This window comes from Hydractinia symbiolongicarpus, chromosome 6 (assembly GCF_029227915.1).
Source record: "Hydractinia symbiolongicarpus strain clone_291-10 chromosome 6, HSymV2.1, whole genome shotgun sequence".
NCBI classification, from domain to species: Eukaryota; Metazoa; Cnidaria; class Hydrozoa; order Anthoathecata; family Hydractiniidae; genus Hydractinia; species Hydractinia symbiolongicarpus.
This window is the reverse complement of record NC_079880.1, coordinates 22,738,565-22,752,078: the sequence shown is the minus strand read 5'-3', so window position 1 is coordinate 22,752,078 and position 13,514 is coordinate 22,738,565. Positions and strand designations below refer to the sequence as shown.

Genomic DNA, 13,514 nt, shown 5'->3' with positions numbered 1-13,514 from the left:
TTTTACATCTACTTAGGAGGTCAATAATTTCTCATTCTAAATATATTTTCAATGGGACTTGTTTGCATGTTTATTCTATTTTAATTTGTTTGTTTTGGCAGTGCAATAATAATTCGGAATGAGTCAAGAAAAACATTTTTATATTTTTCTAGACATGCAGGCATGTGCTCTTGACCTCTTGACCTCTGTTAACTATTTATACGACAGTAATTGATTTCAATTTTAAAGTTTTTATTTTTAGATTATATTAAAATGGGTGAAATACAGTATCCAAAAGTTCGTAGGGATGAAGAATCATTTGACGATTTCCATGGTGTTAAAATACCAAATCCTTATCATTGGTTGGAAGATCCTGACTCAGAGGAAACAAAAGCATTTGTTACTGCTCAAAATAAAATCACAGATCCTTTCCTTAAGGACAATCCTGTGAGGGAGAAGTTTAAAGAAAGGTAGAGATAATCTCTATATTATTATACCCGCAACTCTCTTCCCACCATCAAGTAATTCTAACACTAAATGCTTGAAATACTGATACAGATAATATGTTAGGCGAAACCGGTGGATTTTTCCACAGCTAATGGCTAATCTATTTTCTAATACTTGACTTTCTGTCTGTGAGCCAAAATGGTAGCTGCGAATAGTGACCAATAAATTTAGTGAACTTTTTCCACAGGTTAACGACTGATATTTAATTTTGTTAAGTTAAACTTTTTGGGTTTTTTTGTATTTAGAATGACTGCACTTTATGATTATCCCAAGTTTGGGTGTCCATTCAAAAGAGGCAAGAGATATTTTTATTGGTATAACTCAGGATTACAAAATCAAGGGTATGATTTATATATCTTTAATTTTTTTTGTATTGTGTTGATTTTGTTACTTTTTCGCTAAATTGGTTTAAGTTTGAAGGTTTAATCTGATTAGAAATAGTTCTATCCAGCTAGAAGCAAATGGCTAATTTTTTCAAACTATGGCAACTTTAAAGGTGGTAGTTGTACTACGTGACAAGGCTACTACAAGAAGTCTGGCTTTTTTTACAGAATAATATATTATATTATCTATTTTTTATTTTGTTGTTGTTGTTGTTGTTGTTGTTGCGGTTGTTGTTGTTGTTGTTGTTTATATTTATTCTTTACAGTGTTTTGTATGTGCAACAATCGTTAGATGGTGAAGCTGAAATATTTCTTGATCCAAACTCATTCTGTAAAGATGGCTTGAAATCAGTTAACAGCACAAGTTTTTCTGAGGATGGTGAAACTCTCGCATACAGCGTCAGTCATAAAGGTTCTGACTGGGTGACGATTAAAGTATGTTGCGTTGATTTTTACCTTGTAATAGTATGCCGGTGTATATGATATTGATAACTACACAACCTGTGTGATGTGATAAATGTAGCTTTTGATGCAGGCAAACCTAATATTTGAAAACAAAAATCGTTCGGCAGCCTAATTTATTTATTTCTAAAGCATCCAGAGCACTTTTTAAAACAATGTAATTCCCGGAGTTATGGTGGTGCAACTTTGGGGTGGTTTTTAACGAGTTTTGACAGTAGATCTATGTGTTCAGTCAGCTAAGGATTTACTTCCTAAGCAGTAAAAATGTATGTGCGTGGTTGGTTCAGTACAAAATGGACAAGTGTATACGTGATGTATTTTACAAACAGACTTATTCTTAAAAGAGAAAGTGTAATTATTACATCCTATTTTATGGTTATATAACTTTTTTTTTGTTGTTTAGTTTATGAAAGTGGAAAGTAAAGAACATTTAGATGATGTTTTGGAGAATGTCAAATTTTCGTGCATATCATGGACACATGATCACAAAGGAATATTTTACAATGTAAGTTATCATTTATATTTTATATTTCCTATACTTGTTTCGAACATTTACAATTCTGACCTTGATAGCTAACCTGGTAAAACATTAACTCCTGAAAAATTTGAAAGGTATAAGCTAAGGATAAGTCTTCATTTTTTTTGTTTGAACTAATAGGGAGCTTTGTTTTCATTACATTGTTAAGATGTTAGGAAAATTTTGTTAGTGTTTTAATTTAATGAAACTGAAAAACTTTTTTTTAAATGTGTACCCCATTATCATTTTCAATTATTTTCCAATCATTCAGAAATATCCCAAAGATGAAACAAAACAAGATGGAACAGAGACAGCTTCAAACATTCACCAAAAGGTAAGAGAACACATACTAAACTTAAAATATCCGCGAGAAAAGCGTCGTGCAACGGGCACACAAAATAGAGTGTAATTTAAAGATGGGCGACCCCGTGGATATTTTCACGTAAACGACGACGGGTTACCAACTAGTTTCATATAATAAACTAAAATAAATGGACTTGATTAGTTTTGTCTCTTTTAAGTCTTCCTGCAGTTAAACAGTGAAGAAGAAAGCAAAAAGTCCGTCCTCCGACTTTTTAGGCATAGAAAGTTTGCATATCAAAATTGAGTTATCTTTACTGTAATAATCTATTATCGTTTAAATGACGGCAACATCGGTTCTTTATAGCTTTATTATCACGTGCTTGGAACTGACCAATCAGAAGACATTCTTGTAGCAGAGACACCTGACCATCCTAAATGGATGATGTGAGTGAAGTTTTTAATTTGCGTGTTTCTTGTCCTGGGTGTTTATTGTGAAGTTTGATGGCGGGATTAAAAAACTTTTAAACCCCATATCTCTGTAAACTGTTGGTCAAAAACACATTTCATTGCTCTGCCTATAATCTTCCACAGGTCTATCTACTAGCTAGTTTGTTGCATGAATTATGCGCTATTTAAATTATATGATTATACAAAACGGGAAAGTTCTGAGTAATGTTTTTGTCCAGAACTAATAATTAACTCAAAGATAGAAAAATTTTCACGTTCTTTGAATCCTTCATGTTTTTTTTTCTTTTTTAGACACGCAGAATTAAGTGATGATGGCAAAGTTGTTATTTTCACCGTTAGTGAAGGATGTGATCCTGTCAATAGATTATATTATTACGATCTATCAAAAAATAATTATGAAATTAAAGGTATAGAACTATTTCTTTATCTAGAATCATTTTTTTCCACTTCATTTAATATTTTTTGGTGTGGTTAGTTGTTATATTTGTACTATGACTCAATTCGAACCGAACCATAACCACTCGCTCTAGAAACAACCACAACAAGGTCCTATAATTTTGTTAAGCACAAAAATGTTTTTGAATACTCTTAAATTTGATTAAATTTCTCAATTTCTTACGTTTGTCTGTCACTTAAAATGGTAGCTGAAGTAGCGGGACACAAAATGTGGTAAATAAAGGACGGGCGAACCCGTGGATTTATCCGCGGGCCACCGACTTGTATTTAAATTTTTTTCTAAATTTGAGCCTTTGTTCTCCCATTATTCTTTAGGTATTACTTTTAAAATAAATTTCTATGTAAGCGGGGCTTTAGACTTAGGGTTTGTTTTTTTAGGATTGTTACCTTACGTAAAAGTTGTTGATAATTTTGATGCTGAATACGAGGTAGAGCTTCTTGTTATTGTTAATTTTTTTTACTGGCAAGCAAGCAACCTTTCTGATATCTGTAAATGTGTTCAACGAGTTTTCCTAAAGGTTTAACGACAGTAGAACCATTTTTCAACGATATATAAATAATCTTTTTAATTTCATGTTGTTATAAACGCACCAGCATTGAGTTTTGCTTCATTTTCTTTAGTACATCACGAACACGGGTTCGATATTTACTTTCAAAACAAACTTGAATGCACCAAGATACAAACTGATCAACATAGACTTCGATAACTATCAAATGGTGGGTGTTTTTTTTTCTGTTTTTCTTGAGAGAATTAATTTTCGCGAATTTCGCGTGTTTTTGTCAAATTTCGCGAAAATTAGTTTCCGCGAAATTTGAATTTTTTATCGTCCTTTTTGAAAAAAGATTTACATTTTTTCCTTTGGATTTACAAGAACCACATATAACATGTAGCTATGTGGTTTTAAGTTTAACAGTCTTTCTTTTCTGTCTTCTACTTTAAATCTGTTTTTAAACACGGTATAAATTGTTAAAAAATGTCATCAAATCCTTCCGTTGCGAAATTTGCGAAGACAAATTGTCGCGAACTATAAGAACTTGCAAACTTTGCGAAAATTAGTTTTTTCGCGGAAATTAATTAAGGTAGTCCAAGACTGGAAAGCAGTAAGGGTCTAAAAAACGTTAAATTCTGTTACGCTGACCCACATAAACAACAATTCTAATAGCGATTTCTTTAACATGTTTAGGACAATTGGATGACGTTAGTTGAAGAGCATGAGAAAGATGTGTTGGAGTGGACAGCATGTGTGAAAGAAAATGTGTTAGTCATGTGTTATCTACATGATGTTAAGGTAGTGTTAACTTGTGTCTTCACTACAGTGTCACTAACAGAAATAGGCAATTTTGTTTACTCTTTCTATATCACTGTTTTTAAGTATAAGTATCTTAGACTTCTGTCTAGAAATGTCAGGTCACCGTGTAATTATTTCCGCACGGTTACTATGGTTTACTTATTCCATTCCAGGTTACTGTTGTCTGATTATTCGAGGCTACTGTTGTTAAATTATTCCAGGGTGCTATTGTCTAATTATTCCAGGTTACTGTTGTCTAATTATTCGAAGCTACTGTTGATAAATTATTCCAGGGTGCTATTGTCTAATTATTCCAGGTTACTGTTGTCTGATTATTCGAGGCTACTGTTGTTAAATTATTCCAGGGTGCTATTGTCTAATTATTCCAGGTTACTGTTGTCTAATTATTCGAAGATACTGTTGATAAATTATTCCAGGGTGCTATTGTCTAATTATTCCAGGTTACTGTTGTCTAATTATTCGAAGCTACTGTTGATAAATTATTCCAGGGTGCTATTGTCTAATCATTCCAGGTTACTGTTGTCTAATTATTTCAGGCTACTGTTGTTAAATTATTCCAGGGTGCTATTGTCTAATTATTCCAGGTTACTTTTGTCTAATTATTCCACTAAATTTAGTTTAGCACTTCTTAATATATAAACATTTTATTAAGACTCTATACAACGAGTAAAATGATTCGCAGGTTAATAGTAAAATTATTTGCTTCTTTTTAGAATAAATTGTACCTGCATCGGCTTGAAGATGGTAAAAGATTTAAAGAATTAGACGTGGATGTTGGTACTATTCGTGGATACTCAGGAAGGAAAGAACAAACAGAAGTATATTATTTTGATCTGATACTTTATAATCTATATCTTCTTCTCCCAAGTGGAGATGAGTAGTATGTCAAAGATAGCAACTTTGTGACCATTTAGTTACAGAGTCAGAGTGGGACCAACCCTGCACTAACCACCACTTTTAAAGCAGAAATTTCGACATTTGGGTAAAAGTTCGGGGTGGCCTCTAGTGCTAGAAACGCCTAGACTATTGCCCCCAAAAATTGCTAAAAATAGGAAAATTTCCTTGAATATTCTTGGGAAATAATTTTTCAGGTCTAATTTTTGTTTATGTTTGGGTTTTTTTAGTCGTCATGTTATTGTTTTCTTCTTATGAAAATTTCTGTTTTCGTCGAACGAAATTACTCCTGGAAAAAGATCAGTAAACTTGAAATTTATTTGTTAAAAATGAATGGACACCCTGAATTTTGACTGAGAATGTGAGCCCCACCATCTAAAGCTTTTTCTCCCATCTTTTAAGAAATCATTGCAACCTCTGATTTGAGCCTACAATACTTTGATTTATATCTCGCATCTTTCTTTTTTTAGATGTTTTACTCATTTACGTCATTTCTAACCCCGGGTATTATATACCGATGTGATTTATCGCAAGAAGTTATTGAACCAAGTGTAAGTACATTAGCAGCTCTATTTCTGTCACAGTGAACACATGTAACATGTCTCAACAATGCACAAATTTGACTTACAATGGGCACTTTATGTTTTAAAAAGTATAAACCTACTCAAGTATTCACTGAAAGACCGTTTTCGATTAGTGCACAAACTTAAAAAGTCGTGAAAGCATAATATTTCGAACCCCTACGGACCACCACTGTAATAAAATTTAACCCGAATTGAAACATTATACCTCCATGCTTTCGTGTAAACGGCTACTAAGACTTCACTAACCAATGGAAGAATAGGATTATAACTCCAAAAATATGTCCGAATAAGTCTGAATAGTCTTATATCTAGTTGCCATTACATCGTGTTTCCTTATTTTTAGGTTTTTCGCGAGATAGCCGTGGCTGGTTTCAATCACACGTTGTTTGAGACAAGTCAAGTGTTCTACAAAAGTAAAGATGGAACGACCGTACCTATGTTTATTGTGCATAGAAAAGTAAGTTTTATAACAAATGTGTCAGTCTAGAAACGCTATACAACTATTGCCAGCCCTACGTGGATCGGTGCTCGCCATTTCAAGGTTTTGTCGTTTCCGTGAAAATGAATCCACGCATAATACATTACATTAAAAAGAAATTTTAGATTTTCAACCGTAAAATTAAATCCTTGCCAAAAACTACCCATACAAAGCGAGTCTTCGATGTGTAAAAGATTCCGTTTTTTATTTTGTCGATAATCGCGCCTCATTTTATTTTCTCACGCAGGGCATCACGATGGATGGCTCTTACCCGTGTTTGTTGTACGGTTACGGTGGTTTTAATATTTCTATCACTCCTGGATTTAGTGTGTCTCGAGTTATATTCATGCAGCACCTTGGAGGAGTACTTGCAATAGCGAATATCAGAGGAGGAGGGTATGTTTATGTAAGTTCTTATGTCTCCTTATTTGCGAGGAAACGATCACGTGATAGTAAAAATGACAGCACATCCAATAAATTGGATGTGGCTTTCGATGGAACGTTAGGACGTGGCTACTGACTGAGTTACTTGGTACTGTTGTTAATTTTAAAACATGGAAAATGAGTACTTTTACTCTTTTTAAAAGATCTATAAAAGTATTTTTTCAATTTGAACAGGTTACCTTCCATTTGACTGCTATAGCGCAAACAACAAATTTGTTAGCGCATGCGCACTTTGTCAAGATCTATGATTTTTTTGGTACTAATTCGTCTATATGTGGCTTTTTATCTCAAGCACTTTTTTATGTCTGACAATATTTTGGTCCTTTGCCGTATTTTCTATTTCTATTTCTATCACGAGTCCCCCCCCCCCTCGGACCCTTGTACACTGCAAGATAAAAAACGTTCGATTTTTTAAATTCAAATGTTATTATTATTCAAACAGGAGCGAAAAACATGCTTAATTCACAAAACAGGATTTGATTTGACGCAGAACTACGAGTTTTTTAAAAAAGCTAAGTTGTAGATAAAACATTTTTTGGATCGTTTAAACTTTCGAAAGGGATTTTCTTAATTTTTGCTATCTGATCTTTAACTTTCTCTGCCGTAAACAATTTTCCAATTTTGAGTTCTGCATGAGAGAGGTCTCACTGTACATCATTTTCTGTCATTTTTTGTTTGTTTACAATTTAGTGAGTATGGTGAACAATGGCACAAAGATGGTAGTTTCTCAAAAAAACAAAATGTATTCGACGATTTCATCGCTGCAGGGGAATATCTCATCGAACAAAAATACACAACTACCGAAAGGTGAATATAAAACCCTCCTTAAACTCATTTCGTTTTTATGAAATGATCTGAGAACGTGTGTCTAATGTTCTTTAAAAACTAGGTTTGTGGTGGAAAGCAACTTAGCGCGGTTCGTTAAATACATATATCTCATTCAAAATGGCTGCCCAATCACTACTGTTTAGTTAGTTTTTTCTCAGATTTTAGCGGCAACTTATTTTGGCCAAAGCTCTCACAAACCTTTAGTAGTCTTACGTTTGAAAATGAAAATGAAATTCATTATAGCATTCTTTCATTCAAGAGTTGTGGTTGGAGATGTTTTAGTTCCATTCCGTGGAAAACATTTTCGCATAGTTATTTTCGTGCATACTTGTTTTTCTGTTAGCATGAAGTAATAAATTACCCTGCAGGGAGGATCTGAAATAAAGCTACGACGCGTCCATTTTAAACACAGTCAAAATATGAGTATTACTATAAGAGACAAGTAATAAGCTACGGTGTTTTTTTCTTTCTGTTCTACTCCAGGGTTATATTTTTATATATATTTAGGTTCATTTTTTTTTTTGCTCTAATATATTTCATATTTTCTTTAGGTTAACCATTATGGGAGGCTCAAATGGAGGTCTGTTAGTGACAGCGTGCATGAATCAAAGACCAGATCTTTTTAAATGTATCATCGGGCAAGTGAGGTGAGTGTGATGCCTTTTCGCCTCTGGTACTTCAGCTTTTATACGTGTGGCTAAGCCGTCAAATGGCGAGTCACAAGTTGTGTACATTCAGACTAAGGTCCAACCACAAAAAAGTTCGTATAGAGAAATCATGTTAGATTTAGCTTAGCACTCTGGTGTTTTTCTTAGCTAAATTAGCATCCTGACTTGAGGTAGGTCATCCTATGCTAAAGAGCAAATTAGACTCGCCCTTGTTATTTCTCAATCTAACGCTAGAGGCCTTGTTGAATTTTCAGTTTGTAATCATACAAATCTGTGTGTACTGTTTGTGTGGTATCTTCAGTGTCTTTTGTGGTCGCTAAAAAAGCCATTTACGGCTGCAATAAAGGGAGAATTTGTTGGTTAAGGTATTCTGTTTAACGTTACGAAATGCGTGCAACGGCTAAACATCCACAAGTTAACAATTAATCTGTATTCAACGAGTTTGAATCATCTTATCTATAATTTTATATTTGGTTATTTTTTTATATTGTTTTAGTGTTACAGACATGTTGAAGTTTCATAAGTACACTATTGGTCATGCGTGGTAAGAAAATGTAGTTTTGTTGCAGACTGTCTGTTATTTTTCTCCTTACTAGTCGTTAGCCCGTGGAAAATCCACGGGTTCGCTCTTCCTTTTTATACCGCATTGCGTGCTTTTCGTTATTGCGCAGCTAAGCTACCATTTTGCGTGACAGACAGACAGACAGACGTATACGGGCATTATAATATAGATTCTAAAATGTTAAGCCTCCTCAAATCGCCTCTAAAATTTAACTTTACGAGATTATATGGATAAATAAGTAAACATGCTTCTTAGGTCAATTTCAGTTAGAAATTTTGAAAATCTGCTCAATCATTTTGCTGTAAATTCTATTCAAAATTCCTCAAATCACCTTAAATTCGACTCTATAAAAAGAGTGGCTGTAAAAAGTCATTTTTCTCTCATTAATATCTTCTTTTTACTACTTACCGTAAGCCAGACTTCCACAAATCAACCGTGGATGCATAATTATGCATGTCAATCCACTGTCCTGATTGGTTTGGAAGTAATTATTCCCGCTTAGAAGAAGAAAAATAACATATGCATAACTAACACAGCGGTCGCCTACGTCTGGCTTAGCACAACAAAAGATAACCAAACATTATGGTTAGTAAGTGTGACCAGTTTGTTGATATATGACGAAATGTTTTTAGGACAACAGATTTCGGTTGTGCAGACAAGAAGGAGGATTTTGAATATTTGGTGAAGTAAGTAGACATTAAAGGTTTTAGCTATGAAAACAAATTTATGAATATACTTGTTGACTTTACAAAAACATCTTTTGTGATTTGCAAAACCTGGTTTAATTTTCGCCTGGGTTTAATTTAACGGTCGATTATTTCTTGGATAGCAAATGTTCAATTTCACAAAAGTGTCAAGAAACCCGTGAAATTCGCAAAATTAATCTGTGCGAAAATTAAATTACTTACGGCAAACATTTTTGATTGGGAATTCGATATTTTAGTAATTTGATTTCCTTTTTTCTGTTTTATTTAACCTTGTTTTTTCTATAACTATTTTTCACTTCGGTAGATTTATATTGGATTACAAATGTATATAGGTATTCACCCCTCCATAACGTGAAAAGGAACGACAAACATCAATATCCCGCTGTTTTGTTGTTAACCGCTGATCATGACGACAGGGTGGTTCCCTTGCACTCGCTCAAACTTATCGCGGAGTTGCAGCACGTTCTCGGAGCATGTGAAAACCAGGTAAACCGTTGTGTGTGTGTATGTGTGTGTGTGTGTGTGTGCAATGCTGTTCTAATAATTTTGACCAATTTATTGGAGCGCTTTATGGAGGTTGCCATGAAGGCCGGACAACTAACCGGTAACGTCATGAAGAACTTCAAAGTAAACAATCGGAGAGATAAAATCTGTTCTTCACTTATCAAAAATTCAAGATGAAATGGATTCTATAAAACCAAAACCTGTATTTAGTAGATTTACAATTGTAATCAGTCAGAAAAATGTAAAAAATGCAATCTTGGAAAGAGAAGATGAAAATGTTGTGATTCTGTTCTAAGTTCTCTGTGAAAGTTGTATCAGCATTCATCTTTTCTATCACAACTCTTTTTTGTATTAATTACTAATTTTCTTTATCTCCATAGAAACATCCTTTATTGATCAAGATAGACACTGAAAGTGGTCATGGTGGAGGGAAGCCCACATCAAAAATTGTAAGTACAGTAAAAAACGATAAAAAACATTTTCAGGCAGAGGCTATTTTGATATATATATTTGTATCAATAATTTTGATATAATGCCAGTTGTGGTGAAAATCATATTTCTGATAACAGAGTGGCTAGGAAAATGCTGAAAAAGTTTTAGTAAAATTGACTTCAGAACAACCATTTCAGAAAAAAAGTGAAAAACTTTTTAATAATTTTGAAAAGACCTTTAAAAAATCTCTGTCAATAGTTTGTTGTTGAAAGCTGACTCTAATAATTGAATGCGAGTTTTATAAACAGTAGCTTGTGCTCGATTATATTTCCCCTTGAACCAATATATATATCGCGACAGTCCGAACCAGCTGTTAATTCAACTGATTTTTAACACTTTTTTTAATACTCCCCTGGAACATCGCAAAATCTGAAAAAGTCATGGAATGTTGTTTTCAATATTTTCATAACCATCCTGGAAAAGAATACAGCGAGAAAAAATCATGGTCGCGATTAGAAAATACGCAAAGTTACTGTAACGACTGCATACGTATTTTTTTTTAAGATCGAGGAAACAGCAAATACATATGCTTTTATCGCGAAAATCGTCGGTATTGCATGGTTGGACACAGAAGCTTCATAACTACGAAAAAGCAAGCTTCTGCACTTATAAAACTGTATTATCTGTGATCGCTATAATGTATCACTATATGAGGATGTTTATCTAACAAATCGCAAGCATCAAAAATGTGCGGTGTATATCCTTATAAAACCGACTTAAATAAACGAGAATTTTTGTCTCACTTAACCCTCATATTTAAGAAGGGTTTGTTTACACCGGGGGTTTTAATGATTGCGAATTGTTACATGAACTATATGATATTGTATTATATCAGATGTTGTGACAAAAACATCCCTTGGTTATTATTACCATTGAAAATTTTGTCGAAACAATTTAATTTCTGCCCTTTTTTTAATTTCTCTAAAACATGTTCTACTCTTCCTAATAGCTCTACATTCGATTAGTGTTGTCATGAAAGCAACCAATCAGCTTGCGCTGTTTAAGGAGTCTCTGAAATCCTCTAACCTTCAGCATTTTCCTCTTTTTCCTTATAAATTCAAAAAACATGGTAATTTTATCAAAGGATGTTTGCCATTGATTTTATGTGATTGACGTGGAAATAATTTTGATTTTCACTTATTTATAAGTAATATTTATTATTTCACGTTTTTGTTTTCTGTATGTTTTTATCGTCTTATTAACAAAATTATAGTCATTTAAAGAGAACATTCTAAACATCTGAACTCAGGTTTAGTTATTTATCTTGAGAAGCGAATATTCCATGTACTATGAAGGCCAGGAAGTAGGGGGACGGGGGGGGGAGGGTTAACTTCAAATGGACATGTGATTTTTTTGACCATTGGTGGTGTACTTTACAAAACAGAATAAATCCACATAAATTTGAAGTGAAAGTGTTATCATAATAAAAATAATTGTGTTACCGAGCTAAGGGGTTAAAGTTCGTTTCTGTACGCGCTGAACAAAGAACGACCCTGCAGTCTTACCAACGTGTCTTCAAATTTGAAAGAACCGCTGTTAGTATGCTTTCTCATCATCACTTTCCTCATTACTCTCCTCTGTAGTAACAAGTATTAACCTACAAGTATTAACCTTCATAATGCGTGCCATGCTCCTTTAATTCGCAAAAAAGAGGAAAATAAATTTGTATGAATTATCCTGAAGGAGCTTCATGTTCCTGAAAAGGCATGATTCGCAACCTCGAGCCCAGGGGACTCGAAAACGTTCGAATTCTGGTCAAAACGTTCAACTTCAAGTCGAAGGTCATGAACAGAGAACAAGTTTAAATTATATGGAGAAATTCATCTCAGGGAGTAACAAATTTTTTCTGCCTGCCGGTAGAAAGCTTTATACCTAAAAAAAGGTTTGTAAATTCAAGGGATCCATCCGAGCATGTAAGGTTCCAAGATTCAACATACGCCCCTAAAATACCAAGATACGCCCCTTATTATTACTATACATATATATGGTAAAGAATGTCATCATCAAGGAATGTCGTGTAACTAGAAAAAAATCCATATTTGCTGGCTACAACTTTCGCAAAGTGTCAGGAAAATTTTTAAACATTTTTTAATATTTGACTGTTTTAATGTTATTTGCTGGGATATTTGTCATTTTAAAGAGGTTCTTTAACTACACAGACAAAATAAAGAAAATTACTTAACAAGGCTATAAACGCAACGAGTTACGACGAGACAATGCAACGATTTAAACAAATGTAAATCAGGTTTTAAGGTTTCCAAGATCTGGTACTACAGGGTTCAGAGTGGCTTATCAGAATATTTTCCCTGAAATTTTAATGAATATAGATGTTTATCCCTGGGAGACATCATGAAAAAGACCCTTTTTCCCTGACTGTATACACAAAGGTCCGAACCGAGAAAGAATGTTAAACTTGAAACTTACAAAACACACCATCTCTTTAATGCAGTAACTTTCCAAAATGATGTTACAAAGTAAAAAAGTGAGAGAGTTGTAAATAGAATACAACAAAATGTAACAAACAAAAAAAAATTCATATGGTCATTTAAGTCATTAAAAAGAAAGAAATATGCAGCAACAAAACATACTTATATAGGAGAAAAAAATTTCCCTGAGTTTTCCCTAACTTAGAAAAAAGCTCCCTGAGTTTTCCAGGTTCTCCCTGAGTTTTTCCAAAAAGGGTACTTTTTTCAGGTTTTCCAGGGTCACTCTGAACCCTGTACTAGATATCCTGCTCATACTTCAAGCAAAAAATCTGCATAACATAATCAAAAACATTTTCACCGACCTTTAAGTTCAATTCTCTTTTCATGTGGGAGAGACAAAACTTTGTCTTAAAATATGTAGACACCGGAACTGTTTTTGTATTTGCTTGTCTATTTACCCTACCGAACAGCGCATCCTTTAACGGAAAATCTAAATTAATATATGCATACTGTTAAAAGAATAAAACGCCATTTTTAAAGTA

The 13,514-nt window shown here is 33.6% G+C and overlaps 1 protein-coding gene across 1 annotated transcript; it reads left to right on the top strand.

Moving 5' to 3' along the window:
- Positions 1 to 218: 218 nt before the first annotated feature.
- On the top strand, positions 219 to 11,784 carry LOC130647639 (prolyl endopeptidase-like). The gene is made up of 21 exons (XM_057453576.1): positions 219 to 449; positions 732 to 827; positions 1,136 to 1,304; positions 1,735 to 1,836; positions 2,120 to 2,182; positions 2,516 to 2,595; positions 2,911 to 3,026; positions 3,454 to 3,503; positions 3,697 to 3,792; positions 4,260 to 4,364; positions 5,099 to 5,203; positions 5,750 to 5,830; positions 6,207 to 6,320; positions 6,589 to 6,737; positions 7,476 to 7,592; positions 8,165 to 8,260; positions 8,778 to 8,825; positions 9,476 to 9,529; positions 9,883 to 10,036; positions 10,435 to 10,503; positions 11,051 to 11,784. The coding sequence occupies exons 1-21, from the start codon at positions 253 to 255 to the stop codon at positions 11,126 to 11,128; spliced, it is 2,139 nt and encodes a 712-aa protein (XP_057309559.1). The 5' UTR covers positions 219 to 252; the 3' UTR covers positions 11,129 to 11,784.
- The last annotated feature ends 1,730 nt before the right edge of the window (positions 11,785 to 13,514 follow it).